The 24,594-nt window shown below is 42.1% G+C and overlaps 1 protein-coding gene across 7 annotated transcripts in view; it reads right to left on the bottom strand.

Annotated features, from left to right (window-relative positions):
• Nucleotides 1-24,594, bottom strand: part of DOCK2 (dedicator of cytokinesis 2) — a 405,468-nt gene that overhangs the window by 226,603 nt on the left and 154,271 nt on the right. For all 7 annotated transcript variants that reach the window (XM_029217458.1, XM_029217457.1, XM_029217460.1 and 4 more), the window contains one exon: nucleotides 3,166-3,261. In XM_029217458.1, coding sequence (XP_029073291.1) covers nucleotides 3,166-3,261 — 96 coding nt within the window. The remainder of the gene's footprint in view (nucleotides 1-3,165; nucleotides 3,262-24,594) is intronic.

Here is a 24,594-nt window from a genome sequence, read left to right as displayed (position 1 = left end):
TTAGACTCTGGCTAAGAAAGGAAGAGAGGGCAGCAGTCATGTAAAAAGTTTTTTGCTTTTTGTTTTTGTAAACTTTCCTTCTGCTCATTTGTCACCACCGACACTTCATTGTTCAGGCAGATGATCTACAGAAAAAATCAGGAATGGCTATTTCCAGCAAATGCTAATTACAATGTGCTGTGCACAAGAATCAATCCATCCTACCCCTATGGTACCTGTAATTTTAATACCTTTTATCACAACATTTGTACTCCTACAAATAAGAAAAAAAGTCACTATTTAATCCCACATAATGACACGAGAACAACCAGCCCTACACCCAATCGGGCCTTTTGGGATTTCAGAAGAACTAGACACGTTTGGTGTTTGCCATAAATATTGACTGTTTAATATTCCAGAGTAATGAAACTAACCAATAAAAATCATATCTGGAAAGTTAAAAGTGATGGTTGGAATGGGGATCTCTCCTCCTTGCCAGATTTCAATTTGAAATGAAATTGGGGCCTTCAGCGCTAAGACAGGGACCCCTGACCTCTGAGTAATTACTTTCCAACGTCATTTTCTTTAATTTGGATGAGCTAGTTCTATTCTAAGAATTGCTGGAAAGGCCCATTTTATGAAAATGAAGCCAAATCTTAGGAAAGACCTGTTTATTTCTTCCTTCTAGTTCAGGCACATCCCTGCTCCTAGTGAGGTACGCTTGCTACATACCTCTAGTACTCCCCACTCAGCACTCTTATCATTGTAATTACAGCAGCAAACCCAAGAGTCATTGAGACTAACGACACAGCTTGCAGCTTAGAACGTCTGCAAGGCTCCTGGAATCAGCCCAGGGGGCAGGGAAAGTCTGAGCAGGCAATTCCTTACACTTCTCCCACACTCCCTGAGATGTGGGTTCCTGGTATTTAGAAAAAGTGTTCCTTGAAGAAGGAAAAGCAATCTAAACTGAGGGAAAAGCATGTACAAAAATATGAAGGTATGGTACAGCACCACATTTTCAGGGAGTATTTCACTCATTCATTCGCTCAACAAGCATTTATTGAGTATCCACAGTAAGCCAGGCACCCTCTGGGTGATAAGGATAAAAGAATGAGTAAATGTGATCCCTGCCCTCAAGGGGGTCCACAGAATGTAGGGGGCATGAGCACAAAAATCAGAAAATCACCTTGCAAGGGACTAAGTATGGCAAGCCTGATGACTGATCGTGTTATGGCCAGATCACAGAAGCTACGAATGGCCAGACTAGTGCATTTATGCCTTAATTTGGTAGACAGTGGGGAGCCACTGAACATTCTAGAGTAGGGGAGTTTCCTGGCAAAGATGAACAGGCCAGCTGTGAGCAGTGTGCACTGGAAGGACAAGCAACCAGGACAGAGCATCAGATAAAAGTCTCAGCGTGAAAGAGGGCCAAACTATGCTCACCTGACTATGTCGATAACACAAAGGGACAGAGAGACACACTGTACCAGAGAGAAAGGAAAATAATAATAATAGACACCAGTTATTTGGTGCTTTCTATGATCCAGGCACTGTTTTAAAGAATCACTGCTCTGAAGGAGAGACAGAGAGTTAAGAGCCTGCTATAGATGGAATGAGCCAAATGGATGGATGACCATCTTTAGGTCTGGCTCCAAAGAGAAGGAATAAAGATTAGGGAGGTCATAAAGTGTTTATCTAAGGTGCATTATGGGAACTGCAGATATGGAAGATCATAACCGAATAAGAAATGGTGATGCTTTTGAGGTGGAAGGACAGTAAGACAAACAACAGAGAATAATTTACATGGCTCTCTGCACCAGTAAGGCAGGAGTACCCAGCACTGCTGGTGCCCTCTAAGGATGTCACCACTCCTTTAAATGCACATAATATACAGTAAGGAACCATGCACTGACATAAGTAGGCAGAAGCAAATGGGTATAAAGAAGATAGCTACACTTGGCTTCTAGAGATCAAATCCTTGCCAAGCTACCGTCAGAATAAACACTCAGCATGTTAAGTTCTGTAACCGTGAAGCAGGACTATAGTTATTGACATCAACTTCCCCAAACCGGCTCATACCGTACCAGTTTAAAGCAGACATCCCAAACTGGCTTTCTGAGAGCTGAATCCAGCTGTTTGAGGATCATAAAATGTTTATAAATATTTTTTAGTTAGCTGCCAACACTTAAACGTCAGGAAATTTCACATAAAGTACGGGGATTTTTAGCTTCTCTCAAGAAGTTGGGAGCTCTAGCAGCTGTATGGCTAATCCCACATGGTGTCAGTCAATCAAAGCTGAGTACTACTTGTCTTCATTAAACTTTAGAGTCCCTGCCTGGTACATTTCATTCTTTCTTTCACTCATTCAGTCACTCATTCTTTCATTCATTTGTTCAACAAGTATTTATCAAGTACTTACTATATGCCAGGCACTGCTGTAGGGTCCGGAGATACAAATGAACAAAACAAAAATCCTTTCATTCTGGAGCTCATATTCTTACAAGGAGAGCCAGCCAATAAACAAATAAATAAAGGAAAATATATCTATATCTATCTATATAGCTATATAATCTATAAATATCTATATCTGTATCTATCTATATAGCTATATAGATAGATATAGATATATATCTCACTCATATGGTGATAAGTACTAAGAAACATGAAGGAGTAGGGTGTAGAAATTCAAAGAGGATGGAGGGGTGTGGGGTATTATAGACAGGGCAGTCAGGGCAGGGAAGCCTCTCTGATTAGATGGCACCTAAGCCAAGATCTGATTAACAGGAGGGCACAAGCCCTCAGACCTGAGGGAGAGATAAGCCAAGCAGAGATGGAAATCCACCAGTGAGTTTAAGCAAAGGAGTGACATGGTTGGACATGCCTTACTTACAAAAGGCTTCTCTCTGGTGAGAGAACCTTCCACCAGTCATAGATGAGGAAGTTGAGGCTCAGAGAGGCTCAACTCATCTGGTACACTCATCCTGGTAAACAAGTTCTAAATCTAATTTTATTTCAGCAACTTGAGTTAACTCTCATGTTCTCCCAGCCCACATAGGAAAAATCTGACCCATGTAGTCCAAAACAAAGCAACAACTGGTGCTGAGTGTTTGACGAGACCTGGTGTTCCAAAAAATTCATTCCTTGACCCAGTTTGAAATGCTTGACAAGAGGAAGAGATCTACTCACAATCAGAATGTGATCCCGCCCCATTGTGATGACTGTCCGGTTCACCGTGCGAAGAAGCTGGACCATGATTTCTTGGATGTGGTGGTAGGTGAAGGCCTGTAACACAATCAGAGAAATCTGTGTGACAACCGGGACATTGTATCTGCACACCTATCCCAAAGGACATACAACAGTTGTCAAACATGGTGATCACCAAGATCACCGCCACCACTACCGTCAGCATCAACATCAGCACCATCACCATCATAATCACTGTCGTCCTCGTATCTCCATCGCCATCACCACCTGGCTTTGGGCACCAGGAACTTCACTAACCACCTTAAATATAAGTCAGTGATTAAGAGCTTAAGCTCTGGAATCAGAAACTTATGGTTCAGAATAGTAACTCTGTCAAGAACTATTGTATTATATTGGCTGAGTTACCTAACTTCTATGTACCTTGGTTTCTTTATCTGTGTAACAGGATCTAACCTGGAATAAGGAGGGGATTTGATGCAGGAAATTGGCTATACAGGTGATGAAAAAGCTGAGACACCAAAGAAGGTAACTTAGGGATTAGCAACAGCAGGCGGCCACTGTCATCCCTAGGCTGCAGAGACAAATAAAAGGAGGCAGTGTTTCTGGAGCCCGGGACCGGGGTTATGTGATGGAAACTGTAGCATGGGAGAGCTTTGTGCAGTAGACACTGCATTATCCACCTTGGAGGAAATCCACAATGAGCCAGGTTGTAACATTTATAGGGTTCTGTCCACTTTAAATACAAGTCCCTGAACCTTGGGTAGGACGTACCGATGCTTTCTGAGCATTTTTTTGGGGTAGGCAAGGGTTTCATGCATGTTTACCTACACCCTCAGATCCTTTTACCGGCGCAGACTTAAGGCACAGACTTAATGCATACCTGGGAGAGTGGTCATGGCTAAGAGGAAGGCCCTTGGCATTATAAATTCAGTAGCTCTGTGTCTGAGTTCCAGCTCTGCCCTTGCCAGCTGTGTGTCCTCACTTATCATCCTAACCTATCCGAGCTTCAACTTCCTTATCTATAAACTGTGGAAGGTTCTCTCACCAGTCTTTCAAGGTTGACGTGAACATAAAAGTGACACATGCCGTGGTGGAAAAATACACTCGCCTAATTCCACTGCAGGAGAATCTGTAGGTCTGAGATAGATCCTGGACATCTGTGATTTCTGAATTTTATGTGGGTTATTCTGATGACTGAGAACCATGACACAACACAGTAAAGCTCTAGAAATGAAGGCTTGTATTTGGGAACATCCTGTGACTCCTGGACCTAACCAGACCCTGACATCAAGAAAGCGATAAATAAATGGTGGCTGAAAAAGCAGATGACCACTCACTCATTCGTAAGTACCTTATTAATCTTTGCTGCACTCAACTTAACTGTGGTTTGTCTCTTAATGTAACGAATGAATGGAAAACAGATTCATAGTTGGGGGAGGGAGAATGAGATAACAAAAGAAGATGTGCTTATTAAAAAATTCCCTCCCCTCCTAATGTGCTTTCCATGACTACTGGCACCCAAAGACGAATAACCCAGAGCTTGCTTTCTCTCTCTGCCCCAGACTCACTTCTTCTGTATGTTGGCTAATCTCCGATTCCCCAGCCCTGTGGAGCTCACCAGAAGAATCTCTGCCACCAGAGCTTCCATCAGAGCATATATTTCACAGAAACAATTTCTCATGCTCCATTAAATCCATCCAGACCTCAACGACTTGCTAGGTTTGAGCCCCCCACACCATCCAGCCTTTCCCCACATCTGGCATTTCCTCCTGATGCTCAGTGGTGGGCAAGAGAAAATTGCCCTTTACTTCTTGGCTGCAGGTGAACTTCTCTCCCGACTTCCTTCCCGTTTGTTTCTTCGAGCCTTTTTACTGACTTAACAATCTCATATTTCTTGCATTATATGAGCGCGATGCTTATGGTAATAACAACAATAGCTAACTTTCTGTGAGTTCTTACTAAATGCCTGGCACCTCGCTAAACATTTTACTTCCTCTCACAACAAGATTGACGCTGTTATGATCGCCATTGTTCAGATGAGGAAACTGAAGCCAGAGAGGTTAAGTAATTTGTCCAGGGTCACCCAGCCAGAAAGTCAGGGAAAAGAATTCAAACCCAGAAGTCTGGCTCCGGAGCCTGCTCCTCACCCAAACCCCACCCAGGCTGACTGGAACATGAACACAGATCTCTGGTTGTTACTTTGGAGCTTCATTAGAGTCTTTCCATATGTCAAGATACATAGGTACCCTGCCTTCAACTGAGCCAACTTCCAACTGCCTTCAGTGACTTCTGACCTTTTCTTTCCCTTCTAGAAAATCTTCAGTGCTTTTTCTCATTAATCCCTTACCTTCTCTTCATTCCTTTGCAATTTCATCAACCTAAGCCCACTGCAAATGTATATGATAGTTTCCATTTCATGTTATTTTTTTTTTCAGGATTACATCTCTTCTTTTACCAACAGAGATAACAAAACCCTGTTCTCTTGCCCTCCTGCCCACTGCTTCTTTTAATAGTCATTTCTTCTTAGTCCAAAGAGTAGCAATTAGACTGCTTGGGAAGTTTGGTATTTAAAAGTCGAAAACTGACAAATTCAATTCATTTCACTCTGAAAGCTCCCAATAAGGGAGGCTGTGTAGCAGAGTGTTCTGGGATCAGACCGATTTGAGTTTGAATCTCAATTCTGCTTATTTGAGCTGGCTGACCTTGAGCAAATTACCTTTCCTCTCTGAGTTTCAGCTTCTTTATTTATAAAATGTGCCAAACAGTAGAAACCTCAAAGTACTGGTTTGAGGAATAAATAAAGTACTGCAGGGAAAGCCCTCGATACTAAGGGTTGGCACGTAGGAAGCCTTCAGTAAGTGGTGGCTGCAACTCACGTTCCCCTAGGTCTGCAGCAGCATTCCGGCCAGGCTTGCAGATTCCCATCACGTAGCAGAGAGCGCAGCACAAGGCAATGCATAATCTAAACTCTGGATGATATCGAAATGCCGTCCAAAGAATGTATAGCACGTATGCAAATGGAAAACTTTCAAGATGATAAACCTGTGCGAAGCAGTAAAAATGCAGCCACAAATCACCTGCCGTTCATTGATCCACTGTCAGGCAAGTGGAGGGAACCTCCAGGAAAGTGTCTTCCGGGCTCGACTAAACAGTCAGTGGCTTATACTTGAAATGACAAAGTCAGTCTTCCTATTATGGCCCTGGCAAAGAAATTAATCCATCCAACCTAAACACACTGCAAATCGTAGTGACTTTTTCCTTTTAATAATCACAGGCTGTGAGATCTGGAAGGAACTTGGAGTCCTTTCTTTAAATGAAATCTTATCCATAAACCTACTACACAACATAGTAAAAGGAGAACTCGAAGTGGGTGGGGCAACCCCTGTCTTCCTAGCTCACCCTAGGCCTGAAGCCAGCCCAAGGACTTTGTAGGATAAGGTTCAAAACTACTGCTTTCCTACAGTATTTCCAGAATTGCAATAGAGCATGCCATATATGAGACGATTTTAAGTAATAATACACAGACACAGCATTTCCTAACTTTGAATCAAATTATGTGAAAGGTATCACCTTCTTTCAGTTTTTTCTTTAACCCTTTCAATAACACCAAGTAGAAAAATCTCTCTTTGGCGCTAATATGTTTTTAATACCCCTTTAGTTCATGCACGACTCCTTTTTTAACAAAGAGGAAAGTCCTCAGGTTAGAGCAGACAGTACACAACAGCATCTAGTTAGAACTTAATAAAACTGTTTCATTTTTATTGTGTTTATTTTTAAAGCTACATTTATGGCAAGTGTTTAGAAAAAATATCCAAAACTTGGAAATAAAGCAAAATGAGGATGCATGGGTTTTATTTTATTTTATTTTTTGAGCCTACTATTTTATTTTTTTTTGAATTTCTGAATTTTATTTTATCTATTTTTTTATACAGCAGGCTCTTATTAGTCATCCATTTTATACACATCAGTGTATACATGTCAATCCCGATCTCCCAATTCATCCCACCACCACCCCCGCCCCCGGGTCACTTTCCCCCATTGGTGTCCATATGTTAGTTCTCTACATCTGTGTCTTAATTTCTGCCCTGCAAACTGGTTCATCTTTACCATTTTTCTAGGTTCCACATATATGCGTCAATATGCAATATTTGTTTTTCTCTTTCTGACTTACTTCACTCTGTATGACAGTCTCTAGATTCATCCACATGTCTACAAATGACCCAGTTTCGTTCCTTTTTATGGCTGAGTAATGTTCCATTGTATCTATGCACCACACCTTCTTTATCCATTCGTCTGTCGATGGGCATTAGGTTGCTTCCATGACCTGGCTATTGTAAATAGGGCTGCAATGAACATTGGGGTGCATGTGTCTCTTTGAATTATGATTTTCTCTGGGTATGTGACCAGTAATGGGATTGCTGGGTCATATGGTAGTTCTATTTTTAGTTTTTTAAGGAACCTCCATACTATTCTCCCTAGTGGCTGTATCAATTTACATTCCCACCAACAGCGCCAAGAGGGTTCCCTTTTCTCCACATCCTCTCCAGCATTTGTTGTTTGTAGACTTTCTGATGATGCCCATTCCAACTGGTGTGAGGTGATACCTCATTGTAGTTTGTTTTTTCGGTTTCCTTTTTTTGCGGTACGTGGGCCTCTCACTGTTGTGGCCTCTCCCGTTGTGGAGCACAGGCTCCAGACGCGCAGGCTCAGTGGCCATGGCTCATGGGCCCAGCTGCTCCGCGGCATGTGGGATCCTCTTGGACCAGGGCACGAACCCGTGTCCCTTGCATCGGCAGGCGGACTCTCAACCACTGCACCACCAGGGAAGCCCTCATTGTAGTTTTGATTTGCATCTCTCTAATAATTAGTGGTGTCGAGCAGCTTTTCATGTGCCTGTTGGCCATCTGTATGTCCTCTTTGGAGAAATGTCTATTTAGGTCTTCTGCTCATTTTTTGATTGGGTTGTTTGTTTTTTTAATATTGAGCTGCATGAGCTGTTTATATATTTTGGAGATTAATCCTCATGGTTTTTAAATAGAGCATTTCTGATTAGCCCATACTGGGGGAGAGGAGAAAGGTGCTCTTACCCTCTCAGGAAACGTATCTTTATTTGATTAACCGTCTACAACTGATTAGAAACCAGAAATATCATAGCTACATAAAGATGGAGGTTAACTTGTAGAAAGATGACCAAATGTGATTTTTTTTTGTTTTGCTTTTTGCTGGTTCTCTAAAGGTTCTACTGATCTGTAGAATTTTGTCTTACATGTAAGGACAATTTTCTATAAGCATCTCTTCTCCCACAAAAAAATCAAGAACTCTAAATACTTTTGAATCAGCTCTTTCATTGTTCAGCTTGTTCTTCCCTAGCTTATCAAATAAAACTTTGATACATGCTCACTATCTAACTGTGTAAGATGATATTTTTAACCGTTTGAGGGCTCTACGTTATACAAGTGATGCTGACTACTTAATGGCAGTGATGTAACTTTATTTTTATCAAAGTTACAAATGTATGTAGTTTAAAAACATTCTCCAAGATTCATTAAAAAAACAAAACAACAAAACAGCAGTGCCTCACCTTCTCCTCGCCAGGGGAACTTCTTTACTTCTTTTAGCTGACGTAGTTGTTATTTTGGTATTTACGACCATGTTGCCAGTAACACACTTGCATTACTTCTTTTATAAGCAAATGTCTTCCTCTTTCTGGTATTATCTGTAAACCCTCCACCATATAAGACAAGGATTTCACTGTTGTTCCCCCGCTCTGCCCCATTAGGCCCTGGCATCCTTCCCATTTCTCCTTCTTCCCATACAGCTACACTGTAATTTTGGTTTGATCAATAGTTGGTGTTTAAAATGTTTTGTAAACTATGACCAATTCCCATTTCTTGTACAACTTTTCATTTCCCAAAATGAGAAAAGCAATTCTGGGGACAAAAAAATCAGATATTCCTTTTCCCTCTTCGGATGATTGTTTTTAAACTATCTTTTCCCTAATTCATGATTGCCTCTTCTCCTATTTTTCAAAATTCTCTCTGCCTATTTTTAAGTTTGCGTTGCCTCATGGAGTCACTGTTTTCCTCCAAGTTACTTGTCTTCTGTTTGCCTGTTTTGCACTCTGTCTTTCTTGTCAGAGTTCTTCCTTAGCTCTCTGTAACCGGTGGTGGTAGGTCACATTTCAGTGTGGGTGACTCGAAGGCTGTTTGCCAACTCTGGGCATAGGAGTCGAGCTTGTGGTCTGGGAGCTTCACTGCAGGGTGATCTGGTTGGGACAGTTAGTGGGAGAGGCTCAATTGTCAGTATATACAAGTTTTTCTTCTGGATCAGTCTGGGCTGGTCGGATTACACAGTGGAGAATTCTCTGACTTCTGTTGTCTGAAGGGTTAAGACCTGGCTGCCAGCATTCCAGGAGCTGAGTGGGAGGAAAGTGCTGGAGCCTTCAGCTTCCAGGATGCACACTTTGGTTAAAAGCTTATTTCGAGTATGGCATCGCTGCCTTCGATTCTGCCTGGTGTGCGCTACTCCAGGTGCCCGCTGTTTTATCCTCTTTATAGAATAAACCTCCAGTGACCCGGATGCATGGAGTCAGGCTGCTTCTTACACAGACTTGCAACTGATCCTACTTGTGTGAACTCCTCTCCTTCCTCCCACCTCCAGCGGCACCCGGTACTACCATTACCTGAAACTTTGGGGGGAATCTTTGCTTTAGAATGGAAGAGTTTTCAGCTTTCCCCACTGCTGGCTTATGAATCACCCTTCTTGGGTCTGCTGCGTCATTTATTACTTTTCCACTTGATATCTACCTTCCTTTTAAAAAAAAATCCCTTTTATATTTTTCAGTAGGTTTTTAACAGGGAGCAAAATATATAACTGTGTTTCATCTACCATCTTTTCAGGGATTTCTACCCTAACATTTCATGTTTAAGTGTTTATAAGTGAGCTGATTTAATCAGAAATATTAAAAGTACATGGGATAATGGTTAAAGAACAAAAAATGAGACTGTGCAATACAAATGTCTGAAGTTTTGAAAAGAGTTCTAATGCAGCTCCTAATTTTACAGAAAGAAAAACTTCAATTTTTTTTTTTTTTGGAGGTGGGTGCGATAGTATAAGGTCATGTGACCAGTGACAAGTCGTGTCATTAGAGCTAGAATGAAAAATCAGTTCTGCTGAGCAAGGTCCAGCGGACTGCTCCCTCTGCTCCAGCATGCGAACAGTCTTGGTCCTTGTGTTCATGCCAAGGACAATCCCAGCTCCTCTTTTCAGTATTAAGATGAAGAATACCAGGTCACAGCTACAGAATTAAAAGTCCAACGACCTTCTTTGTTCGTTTAGCAAAAGAGAAATAATGCATACTCTGACCATGACATCTATGGCCACTACTATTCTTCCCTGCTCTGTGTTCCTATATAAGTCTTTTCAACTTCGTTCTGATCTTGAAGGCACCACAAACACTCACCTAGAAAGAAAATACCCTAAATTCCAAAAGACAGTACCAGCCATCACCTAGAGCAGAGTCGCCCTCTCTCTTTTTATGGCTCCTGGAGGTGATGTGGTTTTCTCATGAGTTCTGGGTTTAATGCTAGTTTATCTCCTCCTGTGTGAACTGGTTTCCATCCTGAGAGACTTGACTTCACTGCACAACAGCTCGTTGTGTGAAGCAAGCGACAGAGGCAGCTGCTGACTCAAGAGAAGTGAGAGTCGGGGTCAGTGCAGTCAGGCGGGGGGGGGGTTTGCTGCACCCCATCATCTCTGCCTCTCCTACCCACTGGACCACGCCCCCCCCCCACTTCCCAGGTAGGACTTGGGCAATGCCTTCATGTGGTCATGAGTGTCTGCACCGTGGGTTAGTTTTCTCTAGAAGGGGAGAGTTTGAGTTGGTGGTAGGGGGAGATAATAAAGGAAAAGAAGATGTGGGTTCTCATCCTCACGCTGCTGTTACCTGACAATCTTGAGGTCACCCTATAAGCTAGGAGCTATGCATGCAGACTTGACATCTATGATCTCATTTAGTTTTTTTTTTTAAATCCAGTGAAGCCCCAGATGTGAAATATGAGGGTAAGAGAAGCTTAGTCACTTGCCCAGGAATTATCCACTCACTGGGGGCCAAGCCTGAACCCAAGCTCAGCTCTGTCTAATTCCACGCTCTTTCCCTGATACGAAGTGCGGTGGTGCTGGAAGGTGGGAGATGCTTCAGGCCCTCCAAAACCTCTCTGGCAATGATTCTCAGGGTTACGAAAATACAGAGTATCTCCTAGCACAGAGGTTATGGAGCTACCACTAATTATGCTCCTTTCTTCTGTTGGTCAACCTTACATCTCTGAGCCTCAGTTTCCTCATCTGTACACAGGCATAATCGCACCCACAGTATCAGAATTATCTTGAGAATCTCATGATCCTCTGCAGGTATTTCTAACACAGATCGCTAATATTTTTTGAGCTTTTACTACATGTTGTGCATATATTACCTTAAGGAATTCTGCAAGCCCCTCCCTACGAAATGCAGGAAATACTTCTATTATCCCAGATTTACAGATGAGGAAATAGACTCTGGCTGTGGTCACACACCATGTAAATACTGATCCAAGTTCCAGCCCAGGCCTGTCTGACTCCAGAGTCCAGGCTTGTAACTGCCACTGCCTCCATCTTTTAGGATCACAGAAATGAATGGATGCGGCAGCATTCTGTAGATGATAAATCATTCAGCAAATTTGTCCAAAGTAAATAATAACACAAACATTTGTGTGCACAGCTCTTTATAGCACATTGTATTGCTTATAATATCCAAATGCAGAAAGCAAGATAAATGTCCCCAAATCAGGGATCCTATTATATAAATGATGGCTTATCCACACAGTGGAGTAGGAGAGTGTAGATGTTCCTTGAGCTGGAAAGATATCCTTAATATATCAGGAAGAGGAGACTACAGAGCACCACATGTGATAGAAGCCCACTTATGTTTTTGAAAAATATTTTCTATGCCCAAAAGGTCTGGAAAAATGAATAGGAAATCATTAAACAGGGAGAGGAGGGAGAGATGTGAGGTTAAAGGGATAATTTACTTGCTATGGTTTGTTGGACATCTTCACAGTAATCATGTATAGTAACAAAGAAAATAGAACTATTGCCCAATTGGAACAAAATGGAAGTCAGTCTACACACCTAAGGAATCATATTACAGAGGACTGAGTGGATACCTATCAGGGACCGCAGTGTGCTGCAGGCAGCCCTGTGTTCAGAGGCGAGGGTGCTTCCCCTCCTGAGAGGTCCCACCCTGTGCTAGCGTGGCCATGGAGTCTCAGTGCTCACATGCTGGAGGGCTGTTGTCAACGTTACCGAGCGGACAGAGAAGAACTACAAAGTCACGTGGATTAACACTTTTGTAGAAGGCGCAACTATGAAATATTTTATTCCATTTATCAGATGCTTTTAACTTCCATTTCCTGGCAGGTGAAAAAAAAATCCACTTAAAGCAACCAGAAAAAAAAAAAATGACAAAACCATCACCTCCCACAGAAAAATCCCATTGTGCCTAGAGAGAAATGTTGCTTTTATTCAGATCCTGCAAGTTGCTCTGTGGGGCTTTTATTAAAATACACTGAAATCTACAACCTACAGCCTAGAGTGGAAAAAATGAACCTCCCAAGGTCTATGAGTCCAACATCTTAGTGCTGATGAATGGAGGCTGGTTGGAGCCATTTGTGAAGATGTACCTTGGAGACGCTCCACTTTCGGGTTTTGTTCTTCAAAACAGGAGGAATCTATGGGGACTGTGTGAGGAGCAATGGATAAGGAACACAGCTAACATCTGTTGAATTCATACTATGTGCCAGGCGATGGGCTATGTGCTTTGTATTCATTATCTCACCGCATCTTGGCCAAAACCCTGGGAATAAGTATTACCCTATTTTAAGATGTAAAATAAGATCCATTCTAATCTAATTATTATTACCGTTCAGTATATACCGAGCACTTAATATATGCCAGATACTATTTATAAGTTCTTTACACGAATATCTCAGCTAATTCACAGAATAATCTTATCAATCTACTACACTGGCTCTCCCCATATTACAGATGAGAAAATTCAAAGGTTTATGAAACTTGTCCAAAGTCACAGTACTGTAGGTCGTGGAACTGGATTTGAATCCATGTCCCCTTGGTTGCAAGGCTCCTGTGTTGTATACATGGCTATTTACAGCAATTCTGTATTGTTTGTAATAGCTAAATGTAACAAGGAAGATAAATTTGCAAATGGCCCGCCAGAAATGGGCACCTTTAAGGTCTCCACTGTAGAAATGGGGTCTGTGAACTATTTATAATATTTTAAAAAAATTAACAGAAATTGTACACTCACTCGTTTTCAGTGTTATTACATTGGCTTAGGGCAATGTCAAAATTCCTTGTTTGAATGAGAGTAAGATAAACTCCAGATAGGAAGGCTGTTTAACTCTGCTGGTTTAGAAAGTTCAGAAGGCGCTTATATATTACCCTTTTTTTAATGAGTAAACAAATTATCTAATGTTTAATACATTTTGCTTGTTCAGGAGACAATATATTTTATGCCTCCATCAGAATATGGTAAGGAGTGGTGGAAAAAACCCTGGTGGTGAAGATCTTTCCTCCTATTTATCCAGAAAGTCATTCAAATATGGTTCCATCCCTCCATGTCCTGATTATGCAGTGAGCCTCCTCCCTCCATTCCTGCGCTCCTCTCTCTCTCCCCTTCCGCTAGCAGTCTGGCATTTCTCTTCTGCTTTGTGCCTCTGCTTTGTCACCAGCCTTCACCCACCATCCTGGAATGGCTTTAGCCACAGGCAAAGAAGGTACCTATTCAGACCAGAATGATTCTCCCCCACCCCAAATGATTTCCCAAATATACCTCCAACTATTTGTTGATATTTGAGGTTCCATGAGTAAAATGTCATTCTTTGACTGAAGGCTAATTCTCTCCTGTTAAAATGAGGCCCCAAATGAGAGCATTAGAATACTAGACCATAAGCCCCTCTGAGGTAAAAGTCATAACATATCCACTCCTACCTGACCCCCCTTCATGGTTGAACAAATAGATTGTGAATCACCTGTGAGATCCTTGAGGACAGAGATCAGGTCTGTGTCATTATTTTAGGTTCAACACCTAGCACAAATATCTGACACACAAGAAGTAATCACCGCATTTTTATTAAGGGGATGTAGATTTCGTTTAATTAATTAATTAGAAAAGCGAATACGAGATGTCAGATAACTGTTGTAGAGAGTAAGGAGAGACTGTTAGATAAGGGGATGAAATCAGAATGTCAAATCTAGAAGCTTCTGGGCGTGGGCTTCCTCAACTGTATGGGCCACACAGCTTTACCCTACACAAATGACTAAGGGGTTCTTAGACAAGCTGAGTGGAATCAAAATACATACACAATCTTCTAACCTCCTTCCCACAGTGAAAATGTCCCTAATCCTCCTGACAAAGAATATAGATACCAGACAGCTCATCTGGCGGTGACTGATCTAGTCTCCTCAGTAGGGTCTCCCCAAATCAAAACTCTACTGTCCTCTTTTTTTTTTAATGGACTCTCTGCCCCACAAATCCCTCCCAAATCAGGCAGGCACAAAACTGAGCTCAGAAACAGGTCTCATGAAACATCCCAGGATCCTGTGTCTCAGCCAGAATTCAGAGCCTGCGCTCACTGACAAGTCTTAAAGATCAATTAGGCCAGAAACGTTAGAAAAATTACCACCAACAGGAGGAGACTTTAAAATCTTACCCTTGAACCTCTGTTGCTTGGCCTGGAGGGGATGGAGGAAGTAGGCCAATCTTAAATGCAAGAGGACTGGCCGGAAAAGAGCAATAAATCTGAGGAATGAATGTGCATCCTCTGATCTACATGTGCAGGTACACAGACATCAATGTTGCCTTTTCAGTTAAGATTGGATAGAATTAAAACTCTCCCTGGAAACTCATCTCTAGAAGGACCGAGCAATACAAAACTTGTGCCGCTCTCCATGGTGCTGATAAAATCCTTCCTCCTAGAACAAAGGCATTTTCCTCATCTGGAGAAGGTGGAGTTCAATCTCTCTCCCCCTCCCTCTCTCTTTTTCTCTCTCTCTCCCCTCACTGACCCCCAGAGCATGTGCATGTGTCTGTTTTAATGTTCATAAAGCATGCGTGATTTTCTTCACTGTTCCCAAATTGTAATGATGATTTCAAATATTTTTAAAAGTTCTATCACATAGCTAATATTTACTTTCATCCCCAGCCAACTCTTTTCAGAAAGTTTAGGTTGTGTGCTTCCTCCTCCCTCACTGTCTCTCTCTGACCACTATATATCTGCAATAAATTTGAAAGAGGAAGAACTAGTTTATTCTTCTGATTTACTCCAAAATTTCCAATTTGATCTATGGTTTCTGGTGGCTTTCTGGAAAAGAAGAAGTCCATCTATTTCCTGGTCTCCATGATAAACTCAGTGCCCTCCACTTTAATCCCTGGCTCTGATCCTTCCCTGACCAGCGGCAAGCAGGGAAGTCCTTCTTCTGAGTATTCAGTCCCTTTTTATTCTCAGCGAGCAAGAGTCTAGCATAATTCATTAGTATAACCAATTCACCTTGAACGAATTGCAAGTGTTTAGTCCTAGAAGTACACTGAGTTCCTTTCTGATAAGTGTGTAGCATCTAGAAGTAGTCTTCCACTCCCAATGCTCCTAGTTCTGGGGTGATTTTAATCTTCCCATAATCACAATGTCATCACGAGGCAGAGTTCACCTCACCTTAGCCTTGGACTGCAACCAGCTCCTTCAAGGGGTTGTCTTTTGTGTCTGGTGTACTTTTGCTTCTCCCAGATCCTAATCCAGCCACCCTGGGTCAGCTCATTCTTCCCACAGAGAGGAACCTGAATGCCTTTAAGAGCAGGTTTTTACCTGTGTCTGCGATGCCCTTCTACCCCTGGCCACCTGCCAATCAGGTGACTCAGCAGTCAGAAAACCCAGCTCAATCATCACCTCTGGGAAGCCTTTTCTGACTCAATCACTCTAAACTCCCACTTCACCCCAGGCAGGATTAGTCGTTGTTCTTTTTGGGTGCCCACAAAACCTTACTCATACTTCCCAAAACTAAGGGACCACATATTTCAATTTTGAATGACCAAAGTGCGGTATCTGCTTGACACAGAGGAAGCTCAAAGTACATGAATAAATATATAAAATCAACGTGTCAGTGAATAGAAGGATGGCTGGACAGATGGATGGAAGGATGAATGGATAGATGAATGATATTGCCTAAATTTACATCTTATCAATTCAGAGTCTGATGCAAAATATCAGATGTGTTGTCTATTCTCAAAGAACAAATATGCTGACAATTTCTTTCCTTCTTTTTCTTATATGAAGACACCATCTCCTCTTCTTCTTTCACTTTTTACCCTATAACTAAGAGGATGTGGTGTTGAAGCTTGCCTTTCAGAATAGGTTTCAAGCAGATAAATATTTAGTCTTTTAGGGGTCGTTTAGAAGTTTGGAAGATTATAACTACTCCTCTCCAACCTTCCCTGAATCGTGCCATTCCTTGCCCCCAGATATAAAAACATCTCTTCTGTTCCCTAAAGACTGACTCTACTCACAGAAAAAAAAAAAAAAAAACAAAAAACTCCCCTTTCCACGGAGGTTGCTTTCAAACTCTGCTTATGAGGTTTCTAGTGCCTCTCCATAAGGTTCTTTGAGGCACAGCTGCCGTTACCTACTCACAGCTACAGTGATGCTTGTCAAGCCGGAGGGAGACATAAAAAATACCAGCTTTGCCTGCATTTTTACATTTCTGATCCCTCACAAAAATGTACAGGAAAAATTATAATGTCTAACAAAATCAACTATCCCTTTATCCATTCAGTACACTTCTAAATTACACAGAGTAGTTATTTAAAGTCATTATTTCTTGCACAAATATTACCAGGAACAAAAGTGACATAATATACCCGTAATCCAGCCCTGAAACATATCTAAATCCTTCTTCTATGATGCCTTCAAGCTCTCATGCCTAAGAAATCCCTCTGCAGCTTGCAGACAATTTGTGTTCTGCTTTTTCCAGTTAACATGGCATAGCATTTTTATTAATATACTTGGTGGCCAAGGGAAGTCTGTTTTTACTTACCCCTTGAGGAGGTGTAGGGGAAACGTTTAGATTTAGACAGATTGAATTCTGACTCTGCTGCTAATTTGCTGTTTGCTCATCAGTAACAGGGGCATGATAACAGCTTACTCACAAGATTATGGTAAGAGTTGATTTCTGTATATAAGGTCCTTGACAAAGCATCTGGCTTATAGCAAACATTCATTTATGAGTGACTCACAAATAACAGTAATACTTTTAAAACATTAATCTACCATGAATTAGAAAATAAAGTATGCATGAGTAATTAAGATAAGACACGAGATTGAATTCAAATAAATTCAACCTTTGGGCAAGATCCCCAGAACATTGAGAGTTTATATTCATTCACCTGAAATTAGAGATACTTAGGTGGAAAAGCTTGAAAATAACTGAAATCCATCATCACTCTTTCACAGATATACTTGAGTAACCTGCCTCAGATCACATACACTGCCAGAACTAGAGCTGGATATAGAACTCACATGGTCTCAAAAACTGTTTCAGGTTCTGATATCAAATATCACCTCCCTGTCACCACCACCTCAACCAACGCAGCATGGAAAGCAGGCATCATTAATGAATTAATCAAATACTTTTTGAGGGATTAATTCAGGGCAAGAGGGAAGGAAAGAAGAAACACATATTGACTATCAACATGGTAGCCATGGCTAACAAAATATGAAGCTGAGGCTCAGGGAGGACATACAGCTTCCCCAAGATCACACAGCTAGCTAGTGGTGAAGCTGGGATTTGAATCCACGGTCTATGTGTCTCCAAAGTTCATAATCTTTCAACTAGAATTTAACTCAATGAAAACCAACAGGTATTTCTGACTGCACAGTCTGTACCAGGTGCTATGTTAGGATATGGCAGTGAACAATACAGATGCAGTCCCTGCATCCATGAGGCTTAAAAGACACTTCAAAGGTGAGCAAAATGTGATGAGAGTCAGGTAAGGTGAAGTACCTACCACCTCTGTAAACTATTCATGTAATATGGACACGTAAATATGAGCCTCTACCCTCTGTCCAGAGTTCAGTTACACTATAGGTTAAACATGCTCAAACAGGCTGGCCTGGAAATTTGACCACCATTATTCTTCTGCATTATTTCTGTGGGAAAATGCATGCTGAATTCTAAACTGATATATAAGAACTTTGGGAGCACAACAATACTCAAAGTTAGTACCTGCTTTTTATCTGAGGTTTTAATGCAACAGCAGCAGATTTACCTTTCTCATTAGGTTCTTCTGAGTATAAAAAATAAAATTAGTGTCAGCATGTATTTCTAGAAAGTAGACTCATTGAAGATAGGAGGATCAATCAAACCACAAAAATTATTGAGTATCTGCTCAGAATTGGGCACTATGCCCAGGCAATGTACAAATATAGAAAAAAAATATAAGACCGAATCAGCCCTATCCGTGGAGAGTCTGTAAACCAGCTATAGGACACCCACATAAGAGCACTTGCAGTAAATGGTAGTCTATGTCAAAATTCTAGAAGACTGGGGTAAATACGTGTCTTCGAAATGGGCTGGGGGGTCAGATATAAGGAGAATTAACCCAGGCTTCAAAATAGCTCTGATCTGGATATTCAGAGAAAGTTCATGGTGGCAGTAGGAGGAGTGCTAACCATGGAGAAAGGTGCAGGGCAAGTGTGCCCCCCAAAATGAATAGACCACGGACTGGAGCTAGGAGCACTGGGAAATAGGTCTCAGAGGTAGCTGTAAATGAGGGAGCATTTTGTCTTAATCACCTTTGCCCCCCGCCCCCGTGCCTAGAACGGTGCCTGACAAACAGTAGGCACTCAGTTAATGTTTAGTGAGGTGGAAAGACATCACCTTCATAGAAAAGAGAAATAACAAAAAAAGTGCTAGTCCTGCTTCAACACATTGAAGTCCTATTGACAGTCCATATTGACAGTCCAATATGACAATAACAAACATAACACTGCACACAATTAAGTGCTAAATTCTATGATAAGCCAGAAGTTGTCAGCATGCAGGAGGGAAAGTGACTAAGGTAGGGCAAAAAGAATCGGGGATGATTTCTTTTTTGGCGGTATGTGGGCCTCTCCCTGTTGTGGCCTCTAGCATCGTGGAGCACAGGCTCCGGATGCACAGGCTCAACGGCCATGGCTCACGGGCCCAGCCGCTCTGCGGCATGCGGGATCCTCCCGGACTGGGGCACGAACCCACGTCCCCTGCATCGGCAGGCAGACTCTCAACAACTGCGCCACCAGAGAAGCCCGGGGATGATATCTTAATGCGAGGGGACTTGGGTTGGGCCTATCAGGAAGGGCAAGGTTTGGCTTTCAGGAGTCACAGCTGAGATACTTACAAGGCTGAGACAGAAACAAATGCATGGAACAGACACTTAGGAAACAATAGGAACTGGTGGGACTGTGGTTTTTAGTAAATAATTTGGCAAGCCAATCAAAACACATCTGTGGGCTAGATTCAGGCTGTGAACCACCAACTGGAGGCCCTCAGGACAAGAAGAAGGAAGAAAAAAAATGCTTTTCAGATGGAGGAAACAGGTAAATGACAAAGAGAGAGCAAGGAGCAGGAAGGCTTAGTGGGAGAGGAAGAGGGGTCTCCCCAGAACCCAGAGTGCCACTGAAAGCAGTAGGAAATGTGGTTGCAGAGAAAAGCTAAGTTGAGTTTGTATCCCAGGTAAAGGAAAAGATAATAAATAAAGAGTGAAAGACAACTTCAGCATGCTATGTTGCTTAGAGAAATTGTGCTGGAATTAAACGTTGTCTTTTCTAACCTTGGCTGCTAAATCAACTGTGTTTACCTCTAAGACTAATATCATCTAAAATCGCCCTGACAAAATGTCCATTCTAGAACTCTTGGGTGGTTTTCTGGAAACGTCCCTAGTGTAGTCATGGTTGCTGCCCCCAGATTGCCTATGACAGCTGGGGCTCTATAGACAGAGCTGTGGATCAAAAGCATCTTCAAAAACAGAGCACTTGTTTCCTCACTTAACACATTTCACTTAAGGATTTACATTTATACCAGTTGAGCAAATCAAAGTTATAGTTCCCTCAGTAACTGTAACCTGGACCAAATATAGCTATATTTTTCTGCTGCTGAGCGGGCTTTTAACTCATGCCTCCCAACTGTGAACAGGAGATTTAATTCAAACATTATGCAAGAAATGATTTTTTGGAAAACAAGTGGCTGGTCCAGTGAAGGTTTAGTGTAAATGATTGTTCCTTTCAATTTGTGTTTTTACGCAAGGGTTCCCTACAGACACTGATCTTCACAGCATACTCCACAGTCTTGTGAACAGGGGTGAATGGAAAGGTACCTTCTCCACTCTTGCAAGCTGCCAGCTTGCCCATTCATGGGTCAGAGTCTAGCTTTGCCATTGCAGGCTGCTGGTGTTGACTGAAGCCTCCATACAGAGCCAGGACTGAGGTGAGAGGGTAAGGTGATCAAGGCACTTGCCCAGGAGGCAAAATTTCAGGAGTGTCAAGAAACTCATTAGTCAAAACAAATAAAATTTAATGTTACATTTTTAAAAAATATATAAATTAATGCAAAAAATGCATGACGAACAAAATCTTAAAATACTGATTTTTAAAAATATTGCACTGAAATATTCTTTTTCTTGATTACTGAATTTCTGGTGCCCACTTATACTTTGCCTCCACCCCCAGGCAAGTGCCTCACTTGCCTGACCCTCGTCCTGGCCCTGGGAAGCCGTCGGGAGGGAGTGCAGAGAGGACGTAGTGGATTTGGCTGCAGGCAAACTCTTTTAAACTTTGGTCATGGCCAATAGAGGAATACTGAAGAAGACCTTCAGAAGTATTTCTAGTTGGTGCTGATGGAGCAGAAGGTGTTGGATTATTCATTTTATTGGGAGGAGTTCTCATCAACCATCAACAAAAAACTGTCTTCTAATTTTCCAGGTGACTCCCCTGAGAATAAAAGACCCAAAGACCATCCAGTAAGTTATGCCAAACCACCCACTTACCAAGCCTGCCAAACAAAGATCAGGTGACATTCATGTCCCAAACGCTGGCTTAGGAATTACCGCATGAACAGGGTTGTCAAATAGCCCAAGTGAATGCTGTAGCCTGCGAGGTCCTCGAGACCAGGAAAGGTTGCAATACTCCATGTTCCCGGTCCCCAGAGCCTAGTTCTGGGTTAGTGCACGCTGATGTCGGCTTAGTCAAGTAAATTACACAATTGCTCATTTAGTCGGAGGTTCCAATCACCTCCAGACAGATTGAGGCAGTTAACAGAGTGGAATCCTCTACTAAGGCTAGTGATTTGTCTGTGGATTTTGTTGTTTTGACTGAAAAAGTAGAGAAAACTCCTTATCTATCAGCAGCCCTTCACACTGGAACAGGTGTACTTTGGGGAACTGCTCATCCTCAAAATGCATTCTTTGGAAGTGAGCAATCATTCCCGAAATACTTCAAAAATAAGGTTAATTAAAAAAAAAAAAGTTAGACCTACAGAAAAGTTGCAAAAAACAGTACCGAAAATTCCTATGCATCCTTCATCCAGCTTCCCTTAGTGTTAACACCCTAATGTTAGTATAATCAGAGCACAACTATCAAAGCAGGACATTTGTATCAGTACAATACTATTAACTAAATGACAGACCTTATTCTAATTTTGCCAATTTTCCTTCTCACGCCATTTTCTGGTTCATGACCTAATTCAGAATCCCACTGTGAATTTAGTTGCCGTGTTTCCTAAGTCCCCACCAATCTGTGACAGTGCCTCGGTATTTCCTCATCTTTCATGACCTCAAGCTTTTAAGAGTACTCATCTGTTATTTTGTAGAATATCCCTCAGTTGGGGATCGTTGAATGTCTTCTCATTATTAGACTGAGGCTGTGTATTTCTGGCAGGATTCCCCAAAAGAATAGTGTCGTGTCCTTCTCAGTACCTTTCTCAGGAGGCACGTGATGCTGATGTGTGCCCTTCCTGGTGATGCTCCCTTTCATCACGTGGTTAAGGTGGTGTCTGTCAGGTTTCTCCACTGTAAGGTTACTATCTTTCCTTGTGTCATTGATAAGTGGATACTTTGGGAGGATACTTTGAGACTATGCAGATATCCTGTTTCTCATCATACTTCTGCCCATCACGTTCAGTATCCATTGGTGGTTCTTCCTGTAACAATGATAACTGAGGTGTTTGCCTAATTGAATATGAGCGTTTTATCATCTTTAAACCCTATGTAAGGCCCAAAGGCCCAAAGCTACTGAGGTGAAAGATAATAATCTCCCTGTCAAATGTGACTTTCCCACAGCTGTATGGATCAGACATCTAGTTTAGGCACAGCACATCCATGGCACCAGAGTCATCATCCCCAACCTTCACTTATGCAGGAATCTGGGCTCTCGTTCTCACTGGCCCACATGAGTCTTCAAAATTCTCCACACTACTAGGAAAGAAGCCATTGCCAATCAGTAAGAACTGTCATGGGAAATGAAACACATTTCTTTATCTCTGCTCTAGGTTGGGGGTTTAGTTTGTCTTTAAATTGCTACATCCCTGGAGCATCTTCTCATTGCCCAGTCTCATGAGAACCTTTAGAAGCAGCAGATCCAGGGTCACTGGGGAGAACGGAAGTGCACAGGCAGCTCCCCTGTGCCTGTGGGTTTTTCTCATTTGGGGTGATTCCTTTGAGTCCCAGACAGTGGTATGCTGGTAAATGTTTATCAACTGTCTCTCCAGCAAGGGAAAAAAATACAAGTCTGGATATTAAGTGTTTGTCAATTTTCTGGTAAGAGTCCTTCCTTCATGGTTGATTTCAAGCTACCACTGTGACACCACTGAACACAACTGGGAAGAAACGGGCTGCAGCAGAGTGTTAAATATTAATATCTATAATATTAAATATCTGTGTGTATTTCCACCATACAGACACAACAATGTAAATAACCTCAAGCACACAGATAAGAATAAAATATGGTAAGATAATTAGGAAGTGATGCTTTTGAGTATGTATTTATTACCTTTGATTTCAATATAGTTTGTTAGTTATAGATATCTATATAAAATTTTAATAATGGCTGTTATCTAACAAATAACTCACAAAATTCCTAAAAATTTAGAACTTGGTTCTCATGAGCTGGGATGAGCCAGCCCCAGCACACCACCCCACTATACAGCGGTTACCCTGAGCCCCCGAGTACCGGAATAACCCAAAGGAGCCCCTGAAACAGCAGGATGACACTTTTCTCCAGTCCGTCCAGGAAACCTTATGAGGTCCAGATGCCCGCAGGCGATGGCACTGCTCCAGCAGCAGTATCTGCTGCTTCTTGGCAAGCCTCCCATGACGCCTCCGAAGCATCTGGCTGCCGCCAGGGCTAACGGGGTACCAAGTCCTCCCCAGGCTCAGAACCTGTTTGCCATTCTTCCAGGAGACCACTTGGCCCTTAACTGTTCTTAAAAGAATTACAGGGATGTTTCAGAAGCAGCCTGGAACAGTGGAAGGAGCATAGGAGGGAAGGGGAATAGTGAAGGAAGAGGCAAAACCACATGTATCGGGTATGGATTATATGCCAAATACAGGGCTGCATGCTTTCACAGATGTTCTTGTTTACTGTAATCCTGACACACCCAGAGAAAGAACAACCACCTTTTTACCAAGAGATTACATGACTTCCCAAGGTTCCCCAGCTAATAAAAAGCAGAGCTAGGACGCACCCCAGCTCTGCTCACCCCTATAGCTCTAGCATGTAGTGTAGTACACATGGTGCTTTCTACGTTATTCTGTGGGATGGATACATGAATGTAGCCTAACTCCAAAGCTTGTGCTCTTACCTCCACCAGGAAAATAATGCTGGTAAAGGGCTCTTACACGGCAGAGTATAAATGAAGTAATGGAAGGCACTGTGGTGTGTGAAAGACTGGCTTCAGAGTGAGATGAGGTGATTCCCTGCAGGCTCAGCCTTTTACTAATCCTCTGACCTTAGTTAGGAATGTCACCAAGTCTCTCTCTGAGGCTCGGCTTCCTCACCAGTAAAATGGGGCTGATAAAGCTAATCTTGCCATGTGGTTGCCAGAAACAAACAACTGTGATGTATGAGAAAGCACCCTGCAGGCTAAAAGGTGCCAGGAGAGAAAGTATCCTGTACGTCACCGTCCATGACATCGTAATGTCATTCCATTGGCCTAGGAAGGGCACGTCTAACACCACGGTTGCAGAGGAAGAGCAATGGGTAAAAGAAATGGCCCTGGACACAGCACAAGGTACAGCATTCTCATCTATTTCAACTTTAAGTTTAGGACTTACTTGGC

The sequence above is a fragment of the Monodon monoceros genome, unplaced genomic scaffold, assembly GCF_005190385.1.
Source record: "Monodon monoceros isolate NGI ecotype Baffin Bay Population unplaced genomic scaffold, NGI_Narwhal_1 Super_Scaffold_12, whole genome shotgun sequence".
Taxonomy (NCBI): Eukaryota; Metazoa; Chordata; class Mammalia; order Artiodactyla; family Monodontidae; genus Monodon; species Monodon monoceros.
This window is presented reverse-complemented; position numbering and strand designations above follow the sequence as displayed.